Raw genomic sequence first — 20,183 nt, 5'->3', positions numbered from 1 at the left:
GAGGAGCATAAACTCCATTCTTAAGAGATTATACACCCTGACCAATCTGGCTTCATGCCTGGCAAAAGTACAGACATGAATCTAAGGCGGCTTTTTGACCATCTGACATATGAACACTAACTGTGGGAAACGCACCCTGGTATTTATAGACCAGGCAAAGGCCTTCGACTCAGTAGAGTGGAGGTACTTGTGGGCAGTGACGCAACGGTTTGGATTTGGGCCAGCATTTATTAGGTGGGTAAACTATATGACTCCTATATGACTCCCCAGTAGCCAGTATCAAAACCAATGTCCATGTTTCTGCCCAGTTCCCCCTCGGTAGAGGCACACGACAGGGTTGCCCCCTGTCCCCTGCCCTGTTTGCCCTTGCTATAGAGCCCCTTGCAATTTGGGTCCGGACCTCGCCGGTAATAAAGGGATTTAAACTTCACAATTATGAAGAGCGCATAGCACTATATGCTGATGACACCCTCCTCTTCCTCCAGGATCCGGAGTCCTCTCTTGATTCTGCACTCGCCATTTTTGACACATTTGGCCTACATTCTGGTATTCGGGGGTCAATTGGGACAAAACCCATTTAATTGCAATAGACCCTGCGGCAGCTGAGCTCCCTTTGCCCGCTCCACTAAGCTGGACAGCTCAGACAAACTATTTGGGTATAAGAGTGTCGGTGGGGGTTTCTACCTTCTTTGACCTTAATTTAGCTCCCCTCCTTAAATGGGCTGAGGGAATGGCGACGCGTTGGGCCTCTCTCCCGCTCACTCTAGTGGGCAGAGTCAATTTGTTAAAGATGAAGCTACTACCAAAATTTTTGTACGTCCTGCATAATTCCCCTGTCCTGGTCCCAACCAGATTCTTTGCCACGCTTCGTGGGATTGTACTGCGTATCCTGTGGAGAGGCTCCACCCCCAGGATTAAATTGGAGACCTTGTGCCTCCCAGTGAGCTGGGGAGGATTAGCCTTACCCCACTTCTACTACTACTATCTGGCCAGCCAGCTGGTGTATGCTGGGTGGTGGCTGACTTCATCGGATTACAATCCGGCGGTGGGACTGGAGTGCAGGGTGGTGGGCTCCACCCTAGGATTGAGGGGTCTGCTGATGCGTGGCCCCTCCTCTCCTATTGCCCCCTTACCTGACCCCATGCTGGTAACACTTAAAATATGGCACAAGGCCTTGCAGCTGACCCCTGTAGTGGAAGTCACATGGTCCCCACATATTCCTTTGTGGGATAATCCACACTTGCCGCACCTGCAGCGCTTTACAGAGTCTGCATTCTGGAGAGCTCATGGTATTAATGTACTATCGGACATAGTCAGTGAGGGCATCTTCTGCACTTTCCTCCAGCTTCAGATAATCTACAACCTGCCTGAGCACTCCTATTTCAGGTACTACCAGCTACGACATGTGATCAGGGCTCAGTTTCAGGGCCTGTCCATACCGATGTCCCTGACTCGGTTGGAAGGCTTGGCACAGATGTGCAACCTAGTAAGACCACTGTCCAGTTTCTATGCCCACCTGATGCAGTGTCTTGCCCCGTTGAGGGAGAGGGCGACCCAGAAGTGGGTCATTGACATTCCTGATCTGTTAGCGGAGGAGAGTGAAGACATATTGGTGAGCTCTGGTCCTCCTTTGATTAGTGCTAGAGATAGGCTTATCCAGGTAAAGTTCATACACCGTATATACTACACCCCATCCAGGCTACATGTAATGGGTCTGCTCCCCTCAGCGACCTGTCCCCGATGCTTAATTGCTGATGGGACCATCATGCACATGTTCTGGGACTGTGGTGTCATGCGAGACTACTGGGGGGACATTCTTGTATTTATGGAGTCTCACCTGGGGGCCCTGAGGATCATGCACCCTGGGGTTTGCCTCTTTGGGCTTGTTGGAGACCTACCAGTGGCAGCCGCAACCCGCACCTTATATAAGCTACTGTTTTTCTATGCTAAGAAGGTGATTTTGTTAAATTGGAAGCACCCTGGTAGGCCGACCAGAAACGCATGGATCCAGGTGGTGAACTCTGTGCTTCCAATGTATAAACTGACTTATATGGCGAGGAAATGTCCTGAGAAGTTTGACAAGGTTTGGGGGCACTGGATGAACTGTCCGGCAACAGCAGCAGAGATGCCTGTCTAGATACTGGGAATGGATATGGTGAGGGATACTCGCTTGAACCAATCTACTGTTTAGGCTAATTCTTTTTTTTTTTTTTTTTTCTTTAAGAGTCGCGCAGGGTTGTTGTTTAAGGTGGGAGGGGAGGGGGGGGGGGTTGTTCTATCTATTTGTTTGTCCCTTTTTTGGTTGTTTTGTCTTGTTTTTTCCTTCTTTTTTCTCCTGGTGTCTTGGGGCTCCAGACTAGGAGCCCTCCCTGGTTGGGTTTGTTCCATTATGAGTAGTTGATAAATGTGAAAATGAACAGCCAAGTATTATGTTTTACGAGAAATGCACACGAATATGCGAGACACTCAGTGTTTTCACTTTTGTCTTTTTTTTTTCCAGTTCTCATGTACTGTAATGTATCAGCAAGGTGTGCATTCTTTATGATGTCTGCTGTTACTGTATATTTGTCTTTTGGCTAAATAAACGTTCCTTTAAAAAAAAAAAAAGTAATGTGAATGCTGACAAGCATCTGTCTCAATGGACACACTAGGACTGGTGACATGGAGACCCCCTGGGAGAGCTGCCAAGTGGATCAAGCTGTTGAGAATAACTTGTTACCCCCGTGTTCGGTTCCAGTGAGGGTCCTGTGAAATAATAGACTGTAATAGATAAGCTAAGTGCTCTGCAAGGAGATTATAACCATTACAATGTGCATCCTCAGTGAGACAGACTGTTTCTTGTCATTTGGAACCACCAAGCACAGTGCTGTCATAAAGAGAAAGTAACCAATAAGCGTTCAACCATTATTGTAACTGCCAAGCTCTGTGCCTTGTATAGATTCTATAACCAGCAAGCTTGAATCCATTGTACTTGTAAGTGCTATGCTTGGTGCTCTCCTGTGAAGTAAAGCGTTAGGTCTACTGCTGGTGCCTGGCAAAGTTACTGTACTATCCCCAAGTGGGACCCAAGAAGTGAGTCAAGGTCAAGGATAAGAACTGACCCTCATATATACCCATCTAACCATGTTCATTGCTGTGTTTTTAATTTGCTGCAAAGGTGTTTGGATGCATAACATTCTGTTCTTTGCAGGCTGAGGAGCCACTCCTATATCACCAATGCTAATTTTAGTTTTACACTACATATGTAAATGAGTGATGGAATAATCCTTCACAGCGCCACCTACTGGAACGATAGCTGCTCTATGAGTCGATATCCAAGCTTTTAACATAGCTTGCAACATAACTAGGGATGTAACCCAAGCCAGAATACATACATACATCTGTCCTGGGGTTATTGCCCCCTCATCAGGGCACAGTATGGCTCAGGATGACTAGGGGCCCATCAATGTGAGATGTAGAAAGGATGGGTGGGAAGTGTTTCTCCTCGTGCGAAGCACCATGAGGGTGTACAGAGTCTTATAGGTGGAATGTACGCAGTTCAACGGAATGCAATAACAGTCCACCACCAGTAAACGTAGCTGCTGCTGACCTGTACATCGGAGCTGCAAGGGCTCATGGGATTGTGTACATGCCACCAGCAAAAGTGCAGTGAATTTGACAAAAGGTGCATGTGAATCATAGTCTGTCCCGGTGGGGGGAAAAAAACCCACAACCAATTTTATAAAGCTTTACAATTGTGATAGAAAAAAAAGAGAGGGAGACTTGAGTTCATCCTCTTTTAGACTCAAATCTACTTACCATTTTTTTATGGCTGGAGGAGTCCCATCTTGGAATTTTAAATTTTAATATAAAAATAGAGGAAAACTGAAGACTATTTACACATGAAGGTCAAATTGTTTTTTTTTGTCTTGATATTCCACAAAATTTCAGTATTTTGTGACATTTTGCTGTGATTTTGTGGTAATCTTAGCAAAAAGCTAAGATGAGCGCAACATATAAATGCACCCTAATATTCAGTATGCTATCATTTTTTAGTAACATTAATTATAAAAATTTATTCTGTCCTCTATTTAAGATTTTAGCTTACTACTTAGTACATGGGCAGAGATGGACTTAATCTGACAAATACTGGATTTAACAGGCACAGCAACGTTTCAGGTTCTGTCATTCTTCATGCACTAGGAGTCCCATAATATTGGATTGCAATTTTCTGTGTAAAATCTTATAGTTTCAGTATATTTTGTGCTTATGTTGTAATTTATATGTGGACTTTTTCTATAGATTATACGATTCAATGCCAGGAAGAAGTTAAATTGTATTTTTTGTAATGTTATGTTAAATCTATGATTTTTCTCATTTTTTTCTCATATATGTATAATTAAGGCATGAGGGCGATGGTGCGTAACTAGAACATTCTTGAGCATCTTTTTTTGGAAGTGTGACTTGTCCAATCTTTGAGCCATGATTTGGAGCTCCAGATCTTTTGACATAGGTCGGTTAGGATCTTGACTGACACTGGTTTGAGCAGCTCGGCTGGTATGTGATCAATGCCCAGAGCTTTCCTATTTGGTAGTTGTTTCAGGGCCCATGTGACTTCTTCCTCTGAAATGCCTAGTTCTTGTTCTACTTGATGTACGTGATCCAACAGGTCACGTACATCAAGCAGAAGAAGAACTTTCCTGTTTGGTTTCAGGGCCCATGTGACTTCTTTCTCCGAAATGCCCGGTTCTTGTTCTCCTTGATGTACGTGATCTAATGGGTTGTCTTTTTGATTTCTTGCATACAGCTCTGCTGTATATTCGCGCCACCTATGCTTGATTTAGTTTAATAAACAAGCATGTGCCGATTCCTGATTGGCTGGAATCGGCACATGTGACGGGGCGGAGCTACGCGATGACGCGTACAAGGGGGCGGAGCCAGAATGCCGCTCGTGCCGGGCCGAAGAGATGGGAGAAGACCCTTCTGCGCAAGCGCGTCTAATCAGGAGATTAGACGCTGAAATTAGACGGAGCCATGGAGACGGGGACGCCAGCGCAGGGAAGGTAAGTGAATAACTTCTGTATGGCTCATATTTAATGCACGATGTATATTACAAAGTGCATTAATATGGCCATACAGAAGTACTTAACCCCACTTGCTTTCGTGAGACAACCCCTTTAAGAGTTTTTTCCTATGTAGACGGTATTTCCACTTCTCATTTGCTCCTGAGCTAATGGGTGAAGACTAGCTGCTATGATGTCTCCAGACACTGTGCAAAAAGAATGTCTTTTACTGCTGTCTCTCTGTAGCACGTCTCCATAATAACACACATCATAGAAGGTGTACAGCATTACTGAGCACTGTAGATGGGATTTCTGAAGCAGTAAGACAGTAAACACTTAAATACTAAAACAGGTAAATGCTGCAGCCACATCTGTGAATTTGTCTTACTTTCCATAAATCTCCTCTCTCCATAAAGTTCTATAGGCAGCATGATTTCTCACCCTTCTCCACTTCCTGTAATCTATCTTGGGGTCTCTGTCACTAGACGAACTTCATTTGACAACAGGTAATAGAGAGTAAATTATAAGGAAGGGAGACCTCTAATGGCTAGCATTTAAGAGTGATTTTTCAGCAAAAAAATGTAATTTTAGGTAATTTGTACTATTGACAACTTTAATACTGGCTATTGAATAAGTACAAATAGGGAGATTTCGCTAAATGTTTTTTTTGCATAGAAAAATTGGAAAATTTGGCGCAAGCCCCACCTGCACAGAAATGTGGTGACTTGAGTATCCATGCTAGCCCATATTACTTTTTAGTGAAAGGTACATGGCTTATCAGGAGGTAGTATAGCCACACTGACCTGACACAACTATGCATGCACCAAAACTGCATAAATTGTACCAGAAATATACTCCAGCTGGTAGGTGCCATAGATTTCTATGTCATCACCTAGAGGTGCCAAAATGCGTCTAGTATATGAAGAGGCATGCACTGGTCTTAATAAAAATCCACCAAAATGTTTGAAAAGTCAGTGACCATTTAAATTGAAAAACTAATAGATATCCATATTTAAATATGTGTGCAATATGTGTCAATAAAAGGTAAGGCCGGTGGGATCAGCTATATCCTAGCTGTGCTGAGTTTATGTTGGATACCTAGGCTCAGAGAGTCGCTGGTGTAGGGTCCTAAATTGAATTTAAAAATATGTGCCAAGAACCTCATTTGTATGCATAGTAAATATAGCAGTAATGCAGTTCTAAATTCCTAACTTCAATGTTGGGATATTTTTCTTGGTGCTTGCAAAAGGCTGTTGCACATTTGGGATTTTTAGATGGGAAATGCCATAATTTAGTTTGTGTGATCACACGTCGTCTAGAACAGCAGCAGATTATAAATAGTTTATTCTGCGGGAAATCTTCATGATGCAACAGGACTGACATAGCTCCACTGGGAGTTGCCTCCAATCTGCCAGGCAGTGATCTGGAGGTTCGGCTATTTTAGAAACACCATGATAGTCCAAACCACTTTTCATCATGTTTCCCTAGGCAGATTTTGAAAAAAATGCTGTACTCACAAAAATGGCAACAAAAGCTTAGGCAAATAGCTGCATGTGAACGCACCATTAGATGACAATCACTAGTGAGTATACAAAACAGTAGATGCTCAAACCTCTACAGAAGGGTTAATGAGTCTTAGACCGTTGTCACATGACCAGATTTGAATTGCTATTGAATTACGTGTTCGCCGTCCACACAGGTATTAAAAAGGCATACTGTTTTAACAGTTCCCTCAACACCTGTGGATACGAAATGCGAAGTCCGCAAGTGGAAGATAAATTGCAGCATGCTTTATCTTAGCATGGATTTCGTGTGGATGGGTTCCATCGATATCAATGTATGCATGCGAACCACAGGCCATATGCAATTACCACGAAGACATGATCAGCAGGGGCAAATGGGTTAACATGACAGCCCGGTGCATAATGAAGGCTCCCATGACTGCCATGTATTGCAGTCTACTAAGCCCTGCTGTGAAAGGACTTAATAAACTAACCTTAAAGGGGGGGTTTTCAAGATAAAACTTGTTTATAATAGTGGGTCCCCCATGCGAAAAACATAATAAAAAGCTCATACTCTCATCTTCCTGCAAGTTCCCCTTTAGCGGCTCCGGGTCTTCCCCATGGCATATTGTTTACAGGATGTAGTGAGCCTGTGACGCCCCATAAACAGGTTGTTACAGCCAATGACAGAGCTCTGTGAACAATATTCACAGAGCTCCGTTATTGGCTGTAGCAGCCAGGTTAAGGGGCATCACAGGCTCACTACATCCTGTAAACAATACGCCATGTTGAAGCCTCGGAGCTGCTAGACAGGAACTAGCAGGGAGATGAGAGTATGAGCTCTTTATTATATGTCTCATACGGGGGAACTTTTTCTTTTTTAATAAAGAAGTTTTATTTCTGACAACTGCTTTAGGCCACTTTCACGCGGCCGAGGAAATCAGAAATATGAACTTCATTCTTTTGAATGGGGTCATGCACATGAGCGATTTCTCTATCTTTGGGTGTTCACTCGCACCGCATCGCCCACTGTTTTTCAATGGGGCCAAAAAACATTGAAAACATTGAAAACCCTCTGTGATCCTAAAAGCCACGGTAGAAGATCACTACTTCCCTGAAGTGTAGAAAAACCGGATACCAGCAGTACAATTTTATTGCTCAACACCAAGCTGGACAGGTTATGCAAAGTCGGGTCTGATCCAAAGAAGGCTAATATATTTGAAAAGACTCCAAAAAGTCACAACGTCATTTTATGTGTCTGGAGGAATAAAATTACTTTGTATATGACACCATGGATGTTGTCACACCACTTCTTTGTCAAGCTACTTCCCTGAAGTTATGTGGGGAGTTTATGACACAAAAACGCCTTGCGCCTTGATAAAATTAAAAAAAAAACAAAAAAACGCACAACCACGATATCTGGCTGAGTTTCACGGGACGATATTGCACTCACCCATGTGAAATTAACCTTAAAAATAAAATATACTGCAATAATTGAACTACTAAAGTAGATTGTACAAGCAATTATCTGATTGCAAGTTCAAAGTCCCCTATGGGAGTTAGGCCGCCTGCACACGGGTGGAAATCCCGCGGCGGGATTTCCCGCGGGATTTCCGCCACTGAAAGCCTGCATAGGAGTGCATTACAATACGCACTCCTATGCAGATGGCTGCGGTTTGGCCGCGCGAAATCTCGCACATGAAAGAGCCGTGGCCGCCGGGCGCGGGTGAGTACGCGCTCGTCTCTGCAGGCGCTCGGGTAGGGTCCCGCGGCGAGAATTCTCGCCGCCGGATCCGACCCGCTCGTCTGCAGGCGGCCTTAAAGAAAGACATAAAAATAGTTAAAATTTAAGAAATTATAAAAATTCAAGAAACCACCATTTCTTTTTTCATAGTAAAAACATAATTGGTATCGCAGTCCAAACTATTAAAATATTGCACTGTTTATCTGGAACGGTGAATAATGTAAAAAAAAAATACATATAATACCAGAATTATGTTTAATTGGGCACAAAGTGTCCTAAAACACTGAATAAAAGGTGATCAGAATGGAACACCCCCCAAAAAAAAATTTTTTAAACACTGGTATTATGTTTCTCCAAAAATAAGACCCTGTCTTATATTAATTTTTGCCGCAAAAGAGGTGCTAGGTCTTATTTTCAGGGGATGTCTTATACAATTTAGCTAACAGGCTCGGTCCAGGACCCTCCCGCAGCTCAGTGGAGCTCCAAAGCACTGAGCTGCGGCATTAATTGGATTATTCATAAATCCCACCTCAACAACACAATGGCTGTGAATGGCTAAGCAGCAGTCGAAGAATCAATCAGTGCAGTACTCGATGAACCAATCACAGCCATCACATTGGTCCATTGAGCACTGCATTGATTGGCTGAGCAGCGTTTGAGAACCAATAAGAGCCATCGCTTCCTGGGGATTGGATTTATGAATTCCGTAAGCAGGAAGTTATTTTCTGTGCGCAGCCGAGGACTGCATGAGGAGCGTCAAAGCTCTGGACCAGGACCGTTCCTGCTAGGTAATGTATTCCTTTTTTTATTTAATGCATCTAGGGCTTATTTTCAGGGTAGGGCTTATGTTTCACGGCTCCCCGAAAATTCTAAAAAGTCGGGCTGGGCTTATTTTTAGGGTAGGCCTTATTTTCGAGGAAAGAGGGTAGCTCCATAAAAAAACCATCATGCAGCACAATTAACCTCAATGGTGCAATTGAGGTTTTTTTTCCCCATTGCACCTTACTTAAAAATCTTTACTTGAAAAAAGTTTTCCAGTATATTACATGGTACATTCAATAGCTCTATTAAAAAATAGAACTCATCCTGCGAGATACAAAGCCTGTACAGCTATGTTGACAGAACAATGGAAAAAGTTATGGCTTTTGTAAAGCAGGGATGAAAAGTAGTAAAAGAAAACAAGAAAACTGCTGGTTATTAAGGGGTTAAGATCTCTACTTGCTGTCATGCAATAAATGGAATGCATTTGAAAGAATAAAATGAAATATTTTTTTTCTTGGTATTTTTTATATATTTTTGAGAAACATTTTCTCTTTCACTCCACCAAAAATGAACCAAAGTTGCATTAAGTGACCACATCAAAGCTGCAGTCACATGAATAGTGTGACTCAATGCATCCCTACAGAGGTTCAGTACCACAACAAAGTGGTTATATAGCACTAGCTGCCTTCATATCGGAGCAGTGGAATCACACTATACCAGTGACAGCTCTAACTGACGCTCAAATATGGAGTGTCGTGTATAATGTATATGGCGACTTCTTCATACGTATTCCCCAATAGGGAGGATTTTCCCTGCAGTGAACATATTCCAGTGCAGGAAGCCCTTTAGGTAGGTTTGTACATCACATGAATAAACAAATATTACAATAAAACCTATGTGCATCTTACCAAATATAGCAGGAAGGTGTGTAGACCTGTGCCGAGTCCCACCGAGGACAGAATGCCTAAGCCTACCCAGTAGGCACACCATAAAAATTTCTTTTCAACATACTGTACATACTGCAAGAGAAAGACATTTGTATTTAAGCAATTTCACCAGACTGATGTGTCAGTGCTTCAACCTAAAGATATCCTCTTAGATTATAAAAAACATTTTTCCATACTTGGGGCTCATGTTCATGGCATTTTTCACAGCGTATGACGCATGCGATGCACGGCTATGTGATGCACAGTTAATGGAATCAATGTACCGTATATACTAGAGTATAAGCCGACCCGAGTATAAGCCAAGTCAATAAGTTTTACCACAAAAAACTGGTAAAAGTTATTGACTTGAGTATACGCCTAACTATACTCCAGTATATACTAGGCAAAGAAAAAAATGCAATACTCCATTCTCAGCCAGCGTCTGTGTCCCCGACGCGATGGTCTCCCCGGCGGTGCGGCAAGCTGCTTGAGAATTCCCCCCACTGTCATCTCCCTGCTCGGCTTTGAATTTCCCCACCGTCCGTGCTGTGTAAGTAAGCACTGTGATTGGATCGAGCGCCAGCCAATCACAGTTGGTGCTCGATAAACCAATCACAGCCATTCAGTGATGTCATCCACTGAATGGCTGTCAATGATCGAGAGGTGGCTGTGATTGGCTGGCACTCGATCCAATCACAGCGCTTACCTACACAGCGCTGACAGCGGGGCAATTCAAAGCCGAGCAGGGAGATGACAGTGGGGAGAATTCTCAAGCAGCTTGCCGCATTGCCGGGGAGACCATCACGCCGGGGACACAGACGCAGGCTGGAAGGTGAGTATTGCAGGTTTTTTTTGTTTTTTTTTTACCTCACTCGAATATAAGCCGAGGGGGGCTTTTTCAACATTAAAAAATGTGCTGAAAAACTAGGCTTCTACTCGAGTATATATGGTAAGTCGATGGACTTTTCATTGATATCTGTGTGAGTAGACACTGTGTAGACACGCACAAGAAATAGATTGCAGCATGCTCTATGCAAATGCTGTCCATATACAATACATTGCGTATGGGTGGAGTCACACTGCGCATGACCACTTGCGTGTGATAAGCGGGCATGCGCACTGCACTCGTAGTCGTTCGTGGTCTCTGCCGGCAGTCCTGGTATTTACGAAAACAGGTAAACCACACCGGGAATACCCACAGCATTTTACCGATACAACCGTGGACATGAGGCCTTATTAAGGCACAGCAGCACTTCCTGATGACTTTTTACAAAAAGTAGTCATGTGTCTCTACATAAGGAATAACACTATATCTGTTCATTATAACTGGTCTCCTTCATTTAATCACTAGTGTTCCCCTCTGCGGGCTGCTTCTCCAATTCTCAGTTAACTGTTGCAGCATCTGTGCTAGGGGTTCCGCTTTCCGGCTCCGTTCGAGAAGCAAGAAAGAGGAATCCTCGTGGCAGAATGGCTCCGTCTCAGGACAGAACTGAACAGCAGCAAACAGGCCCCATTGACTATAATGGGATCAATTCAGTTTCCGCACAGGTGCTCCTCTATTCTAAGCCAGATCTACAACGGAACTTAGGACCGGAAGTACCAACGCAGATGTGAAACTGGCCTTAAAGCTTTAATGAGTGGAAAACTGGGTGTAATATGGTCATCTTCCATAGCTTTCCATTGACTTCAACGAGTAAAAAAGGGCAAGTTTTCACCAGTGAAGTTGAAGTGAAGCTTCATATTTTCCCATCCATTATATTTAAAGGGAATATGTCAGCTATATTTTTTTTACTAATTAAAACCAGATATTGAAACATTTTCCATTATTCTGATCTGTTTTTATTTTCTGATTGTAGAATTCCATTGTCTATACATTACTATGGGGGCTGCCATCTTGCTTGAGCATTAACAGCGTTTAACAGCATTTAGAAGATATACTTTACAGCAGCTTCATGGGCCATATATAAAAACCAAATTGCTAAATAAAATGTATTCCCTTTTCTTCGCTATAATATAGTTTAACCAGGACAGCAGGATTAAACTAGTGACTAAAAAAAATAAAGGAGAACATACCTGTTGATGTGCACCTTCAATATAATACGCTACAGTAAGAGATGAAAGCAGGAGCAATAGTGAACCCACCATCCCACGACGGTGCCATAATCTATTGGAGAGATTTAGTGTTACCAGTTGTTTATACACCAAAGCAGTGAAATAAAAAGTACCTGGAACGATTCTCAAAGATTCACAGGCTATTTAATAGAAATAAACCGAGAGTCTAGCCTACCAAGAAAGTACTTTTTTTTATCATGGTAGAAATTGATAGGGATTTGGAGATGTATATAAGTGGTTGCCAGAGGTTGCCATTGTGTTTCAAATTTGGGCCCAAATAGCTATTTTGCCAGGTCATTCCTGCTTTATTCAAATAATCTGGAGCTCTTGGATGAAGCAGCCACAAGGACACTGTACAGATGTCTGCCACTGCCAGGCCATGAGAAACACATCGACTCAATCTCCCATGTGGTATGTCAATCAGCTGTGAACTGTACTGCAAAGGGTGGTAAAAAAAAAAAAAAGTTTATGCTTCATATCTGTGGAGAATAGTTATTGGGATGCCAGCTGTAGTATATATGCATGTGCACATGGATGAAAAAGAGAAATATGCTATAACGGAACTAACTCCTTGCCCTAAAGTCTGTGACCGCTGACCTCTCCTCCCCCTGGTATGCATACGGCATCCTGTTCACAGCGCAGGTGCTGAGAGGAGAGGTTAGCGGCCGCAGACTCAGTAGCGGCTGCCACAACCAGACTGTCACTGCAGCCTGGGTGAGTGGAATGCCTGTAGGGATGCTGCCGGACGAGAGGCCACAATTGGGGACCCTATTACTTCAGGAGCCACAATTGGGGACCCTAGTATTCTACAGTCTTACAATTACAATCGGCGTGCTGGATCGTGAGAATCTGAACGTTAATTGTTCAGTGTAAAGGCACGCAGCAAATGACCAATAATTTGTTTGGCATTTAGTTTCTGCAGGCAAACAAAAAACAAAAAAAACAAACAATCGGTCTGTTTACTATGAATGGAGGCGGGTGGGCCTCCCCTCACGAAGTGATCCGCGCTCCGGCATGAAAGCAAAAGAGAGATTAGTGCTGGGTCGACTGTCAGATACTGAAACAGCCGGTAGTTGTCCCGTGTATAAAGGACCCTTAGGCAACTATGGATGGATTTACAAACACAATGCGAACCTCGCCTGACTTGTAGGCTTCTTCACCAGATAAACACTAGCTAGTACTAGGTAACAAGTCCTTCAGGTTTGAGATTATTACAGGAAATCGCTTAATTTCACACTAGTGAACTGACCTTTAAAAATCAAACAAACCTGAAACAGTGCGGCTTACTTTCTAAGTGTGCGTGTCACTTAATATGTAATATGGCATTGAATTACAGAGCACTCATGCCAAAGCTTATCTGCCGCACCCATTACCATAAAAATAAAAAGAATCCCTGGGCGCTAATACATTCACTGCCATCTGTATACATGGAACACCTTAACCATAAAAACTGCACTGAATACTGTACTCTAACATGGCCATTTCAAAGACAATGAAAAATGAATATATTTTGATACGTTGTATATCAAAATGATCAACTACTAAAAATCTACAAAAAAAACCCATAAAATTTAACCCAAAAAAGGACTAAACACCATAAATATACGCTGCTTGGTCCTGACCTTTAAACCCATGACATTAAGTATACAGCACAGATTTAAAGCTCCTGCAATCTAACAAGAGCATTTTGGGTACTCAGCTGCCAGAGACAGCCAAGGACCCAGAGGAGAAGACAGAAGAGGTTTTTAACTGCTTCTATGTACTCTTTCTCAGCATACGTCGCCCTATGTAGTTAATAAAGTGGCATTGCCGTTTCCTCTACAAGACCTGGTAATCAGATGATCTCCAGCAACCCCCGCCATGGCAAAGCTGCTGGGTCTTAGGAAATCCAGATCAGCTCTGCTAGTGACTGCTGTCAGTATAGAGCAGTGGTGGCGAACCTGCGGCACTCAGAGCCCTCCCTGCTGGCACGCAGAGCCGTCGGCCGCTCACCACGTAAGTGAATACCGGCAGGGGCCGCGACTCCCCTGCCAGTATTCACTCCCTGCGCTGCTAGCAGCGCTGATCCCGGCCACAATGTGACATCAGTTTGCAGCCGGGATCCTCCTCCACTGACACCTCCTACTTGGTTCCGCGAGAGAAGCGGGAAGAGGCATCCGGCAGTAAACTAACGTCACAGTGTGCACCGGGATCATCGCCGAGCAGAGGAGGAGGGGGTAAGTATGTGGGTCTCGGGGCGAGGATGGGGGACCGCTGTGGGATGTCACCATTACTACCGGGGGCCGCTGTGGGATGTCACCATTACTTCCAGGGGCCGCTGTGGGATGTCACCATTACTACCGGGGGCCGCTGTGGGATGTCACCATTACTACCGGGGGCCGCTGTGGTGGGGGTCACTATTACCGCTAGGGGTGGGGTGGGGTCACTATTACTGCTGGGGCCGCTGGAGGAGGTCACAATTATCTCTGGGATCGCTGGGTGGGTCACTATTATCACTGGGTCCGCTGGGGTAAGGGGGGGGGGGGGGTCACTATTACTGCTGGGGTATGTTTACATATGGCGGAAATGGGCAGGGTGTTTTAAAATAGACAGCGTGCAGATTTTGAGTGCTTTTTAGATCTGAAAATGCTGCTGAATTTTCCACAGAAATTTCCGCTGAGGACATTCTGCAGCATTTCCGCATCTAAAAAACAGTCAAAATCTGCACGCTGTCTATTTTAACACGGCCCTGTCCTTTTAAGAACGACGGGGGTAAAATCATACATCGTGATAACCCCACCCCCTGACATGTTGGCATTTTGCGATAAATAAGTGGGGTTTGGGTTGCAGTTTGGGCACTCTGTCTCTAAAAGGTTCGCCATCAAAGTATAGGGGATGTTCTACCTTGTAACTGGGGTGTAACTATGGATGTCCTAGCTACAGTAGAAAATTGTAAGATAATAAATTTAAAAAAAACCTGTATGAATGTCTCCCTGAGGTCTTATATGACGTTATGGGTGGGCATATAGGTTTAAAATATGTATAAAAAAATAATTTTAAACATTATAGACCAAAACATTAATATATTTAAAAAAAAAAAGGTAAGAAAAAAAACAAAACACTACGCCAATCTAAAGCATCGCTCTGTAATCCAAGGCTATATAAGCTATACACCCAAAGGTCTGAAACTCATTGAGGAATGCATTCCTATACTTTGTTTTAGCATTCATGTGCCAAGTTTTAAAAATAAGGAACTATGGTTTTTTTTCCCACATTACCCCTAAGTAAAACAAAAAAGAGAAAAAGTATTAGTCGAAAAAAACAGCTCTATATGTAAAAAAAAAAAAAAAAGAAGGAGCCAAAAATAATTTTGGAAGCCCAAGAAAAAAAAACTAGGGTCATAACACACAAGCACGATATTTTAAGGAACCAGAGAAGGTGGCCGTCAATTTATCTTGATAAATGTGCAGAGAAACATTTTTAATGAAATAAATATTGTTTGCTCACTTATTTCTACCAATGAGAAATGTATTACATGTCCTCATCACACCAGTCCCAGCATTGCCCCTCCTAACTGCTTACCTCCCTAGTAGACCCAGCAGCTCTCCTCCACCACCTCTGTAGTACTCACAGCCATCTCTCCTATTCAGTAGGGATACCAAACAAATTTCCTATCTTTCCAAATGCATGGCTAAAGGTTATGTATATCTTCATAGAATTTTGCCCCCTAAAATTTTTGCAATTGGAATTAAAAATTTATAGCTCTACACTATAAACTGGAGGACTCAATTTCTTGCAGAATCGGGCTATGGGACAGAGGGTTCTGCGGCTAGGAAGAAGTTCACTGCCTAGTTACAGCAGGGAAGCGGTGATGTCCCATTAGAAATATACAGCAAGGAAGGGAGAACCTGAAGTTGTACTTTAATCTTTTATTATAAAGTAACTAAATGAGGTTTATTCTATTATTCAGCTGAAAATTTCGGACAGACAGTATGGTTTGTGCTTGTAATGAGAACTGCTGGCCGCTGGGACCCAGCTCTTCAATCAATGATGTGAGCCAACTCCCTATGGGAACATTATAGATTTCTTCAGACAGCTTTTTCCACCAGCAATGCCCATAGTTCTGCTTCTCACCCCTTTATTCACAAAATGACAATGGCAGCGAAGATAGATAACCAAACAAATTATGTTCCTGTGTGGAACTGACTCACATCACTGGCATTCTATTTGAAAGATGTTTCATTGCCTTAAATGACATAGGAAATATAACATTACACAAAATTGCAGTGCTATAAACAGAGGCGATGTTGGGACTCAAGCACAAGTCATATGGGCAATCAGGCAATTATGCTGTAGAGTCCAAGGAGAGGAATCACATAGTAGCAAAAGGGTACATGCGGAAAGAAGAGGAGCATTCATTGAAGATTCAGGAGCATTATATATTAAGGGGCTGTGTGGGTACTCAATCGAGGTGGTGGTCATCAGTTTCAGCCCCAACAAGAATCGGTGGGAAACCACATCATAAAAGACAACATAACATAGAAACAGTAATCTAAGGAAAACAATAAGAAGGAAAAGTGAAGAAAAGGATTGGGGTAAAGGAGAAGAGGAGAAGAAGGAAAATTGTAAGGGGTGGGAGACCTAGTCAGGCCTACCAAGAGAAGCTACTTGAGAGCAAAAGAAAACAAATTCAACACACGTCAGGGTGGGGGGCAAAGCGAGAGATATGAGGATGGGCATAATCAATCTAGGGTTGCCAGATTGTAAAAAACTGATCATACTGGATTATTCCTCATTTAAAAATCCATCAATCTTGGTCTTAACCTCTTTTTTACAAAAAGAGTGGGTTATGATTTGCTTAGTTGCCAAGAGAGTAAAAGTAAGGCTGGCTGTCCATTGGCATTGCGAAGTCCCGTGGCAGATCTCCGCCGGGGGAGCCGCCGCCCGGGAGCAGGAGCCGCACACGAATCTCCGCCGGTCAACCTAATCTAATAGATAGGTTGACCGCGGAGAATTGGGGCAATTCGCAGCATGCTCATGGACACGGGGCCGGCGGTTTCCATAGCAACGCTATGGAAAGCTTCAGTCTGCGTGCTTCATACATGGTCGTGGACAGGGGGCCTTAAGGGATGATGCTGGGAGTAAATTAAAACCTGTGAGTCATAATGCAGTAGTAAGGCCACCCACGGATCGCAGGAGGATGATACTAAAAAGACTATGGGCTAGACCATAGATTCTGAAATAACAGCAGACCACTCTAGGATATGTCCACCACATATGGGTTGTGGTTAAGAGATGAGCGAGTATACTCGCTAAGGCACATTACTCGAGCGAGTAGTGCCTTAGCTGAGTATCTCCCCGTTCGTCTCTACAGATTCGGGGGGCCGGCGCCGGTGACAGGTGAGTTGCGGCGGGGAGCAGGGGGGAGCGGGGGGAAGAGAGGGAGAGAGAGATCTCCCCTCCGTTCCTCCCTGCTCTCCCCCGCCGCTCCCCCCCCCCCCGAATCTTTAGAGACAAGCGGGGAGATACTCGGCTAGGGCACTACTCGCTCGAGTAATGTTCCTTAGCGAATATACTCGCTCATCTCTAGTTGTGTTTCCTGCGTTAGTACACCCTCTGAAGCAGGAAGCTGAATAATTAGATGCATAATGCTCTATCCATGTGGGTACCAAATACCACTTCATGGTCACCTTATATGCTGATTCCAGGGAAGTGGTATTGATTAAACATTTGGAAAGCGCAAGACATATTTTGTTCCAAGCAGCAGGGTCTCTATTCTGGATTAAATCTCACTCCCATGCCGCACGTAGGAACGCGGAGAGAGGATAGACTATAGTATTGAAATCATACCTGAACATTGCGGGGAGCAAATACAAATACGCTCATAAGGTGTAAATTTCTAAAAGCCTTTTCCACCTCGCACGAGGATGGATGCCCAAAGTGTAAGCTGGAGATACCGAAATATCACTGAGCTGGGGATAGCGTGAGAAAATTGCAAGGATTGAAGCAAGACAATCCCCCTATTTGTAAGCAAGTGATGTAGCTTTAGAAACCATTAGAACGCCACCAGTCGAACGTGAAAGGAGAGAGCATCCCTATAGGGAAATAAGGATTGTTCCAAAAGTGGGTGAGAAGTATATGCGGGGATTGTAAATTGTAGGAATATTTAACAGAGTCCCAAACAGTAAGAGAATGGTGCATGAGGGGGCTAAGGAAAGGGGGTCTAGATTTTGGGGGTTTTCCAGAGAGACCCCCTTGTCATTTCAAGCAGAGGTAGTGCTGGCTGCCAGAACTCATCAGCTGAAAAACAGAGTTGTTCTATTGTAACATACAGAAAGATTGAGGGTATACTAAGCATTCACAAACTGTAGTAACCTTTATTAGGCAGTCTTAGAACCACTACTGTAGTTGTTGAGCAAGAACTTCAACAGACATCAATGGGTAAACAACCCCAAAAGTTTTGTGCCATGCGTAATTTTCTCTACATAGTTGCACAAGGCTTGTATCTAATATGCAGAATCACACTACAATTAAAGGGGTTGTCTTGCGAAATCAAGTGGGGTTATACACTTCTGTATGGCCATATTAATGCACTTTGTAATGTACATCGTGCATTAAATATGAGCCATACAGAAGTTATTCACTTACCTGCTCCGTTGCTAGCGTCCCCGTCGCCATGGTTCCGTCTAATTTCGGTGTCTTCTTGCTTTTTTAGACGCGCTTGCGCAGATCCGTCTTCTCCCTTCGGCTCCGCTCGGCAGCATCTGCGTTTTGGCTCCGCCCCCTTGTACGCGTCATCTCGTAGCTCCGCCCCATGACGTGTGCCGGTTCCAGCCTCCTGATTGGCTGGAATCGGCACGTGACGGGGGCGGAGCTACGCGATGATGCATACAAGGGGGTGGAGCCAAAACGCAGATGTTACCCCGCCGATCTGGAGAAGGGATTCCCATGTTCTACGCTTCTGTTACAGCAGGGGGTCAATTTTCCCCTTACAGTGACGTCACTCTGGTCGAGCATGTGCAGACAGTGTTCCATTTCAATGGGAGTGACGGAAATACCCAAACTGGTGCGTCCCGTTGAAAGTGAATGGAGAACTTGTGCGCTTGTGTGACCAGTGCTCCGTTCAGACTGCTCCTCACTGCAGGGAGTGCAGTAACCCCGCAGTGAGGAGGACAGTGAATTGGTAGGATTGTGGTTAGGGGATAACTTGATATTCTGGAACAACCCCTTTACGTTAATTTCCTATTTATAATGTGGCTTCACATACATTAAAAGGACAGTGGAGAGTTGCTTTAGAATATAAATATACAAACATTAGTAAATGGTAATCAGCAATTCTGTAACATAGAACCATTGATGCCGACACTGCAGGGGTGACCAAATAAAGACCAGGGAAAGTTCAACATCAGAATAGCAAATGAGAACATCTGACATCAAGCATGGAGAGATGCCACTGCTCACTAGGAGGCAAGCATCCAACGTTCAGATCTAATTCCATTTAACGGGACCTTTATGTGACACTTCAATAAATGTTCCACGCAGCATGAAGTGGTGTCTTCCAAAACACTTTGTGAGAACAAGCAAGAGAATATGCACAATTCCTTAAAGTCATTTTTTAATTATTATTATTCACTATTTTACGTGTCTCGGAATAAACTTTTTGAAAAGATAAATTCAGATTTCTGCTAATTTATGATTTAAAAAAAAAATTCCCTGTGGAAGTAGAAATGAGAGTTACATAGTTTGACATGTGACTCCAGACTACAGCTCTAAGTGCAATGGCGCTAGGTTGTGGTTTCCAAGGCCACCACCAGATTTTTGTACACGAGCAATAATCATTCAGTAAATGGAGGCGGAGCATTCGGAGATTGTTTTTGGCCGCTCGCCTCCATTCACAGTAAACAGGCAGTCGTTCACAGAGGATTGACTCTTTACAGAAGGCCAATCTTCATTTGATTTTTATGCCTACATAAGCTAAAAGATAAAATATGGTTCATCATTCAGTGGCTTTCAGCGCCTACATTGAATGATAATCGTTCAGTATAGAAGGGCCTTTATTGGCATGTTTATATAAATTGAGAGTGCGTAGTTTTCCTTAAAGGGAACCTGTCATAAG

At 43.6% G+C, this 20,183-nt stretch overlaps 1 protein-coding gene across 1 annotated transcript in view; it reads right to left on the bottom strand.

Moving 5' to 3' along the window:
* Positions 1-20,183, bottom strand: part of VMP1 (vacuole membrane protein 1) — a 138,675-nt gene that overhangs the window by 100,775 nt on the left and 17,717 nt on the right. Inside the window, exons 5-6 of the mRNA XM_066574480.1 lie at positions 12,050-12,140; positions 9,959-10,069 (exon numbers count right to left, since the gene is read on the bottom strand). Of these exons, the coding sequence (XP_066430577.1) occupies positions 9,959-10,069; positions 12,050-12,140 (202 nt within the window). The remainder of the gene's footprint in view (positions 1-9,958; positions 10,070-12,049; positions 12,141-20,183) is intronic.

This window comes from Eleutherodactylus coqui, chromosome 1, assembly GCF_035609145.1.
Source record: "Eleutherodactylus coqui strain aEleCoq1 chromosome 1, aEleCoq1.hap1, whole genome shotgun sequence".
Taxonomy (NCBI): Eukaryota; Metazoa; Chordata; class Amphibia; order Anura; family Eleutherodactylidae; genus Eleutherodactylus; species Eleutherodactylus coqui.
The sequence above is the reverse complement of the archived record's forward strand: the minus strand, read 5'-3'. Positions and strand labels throughout refer to the sequence as shown.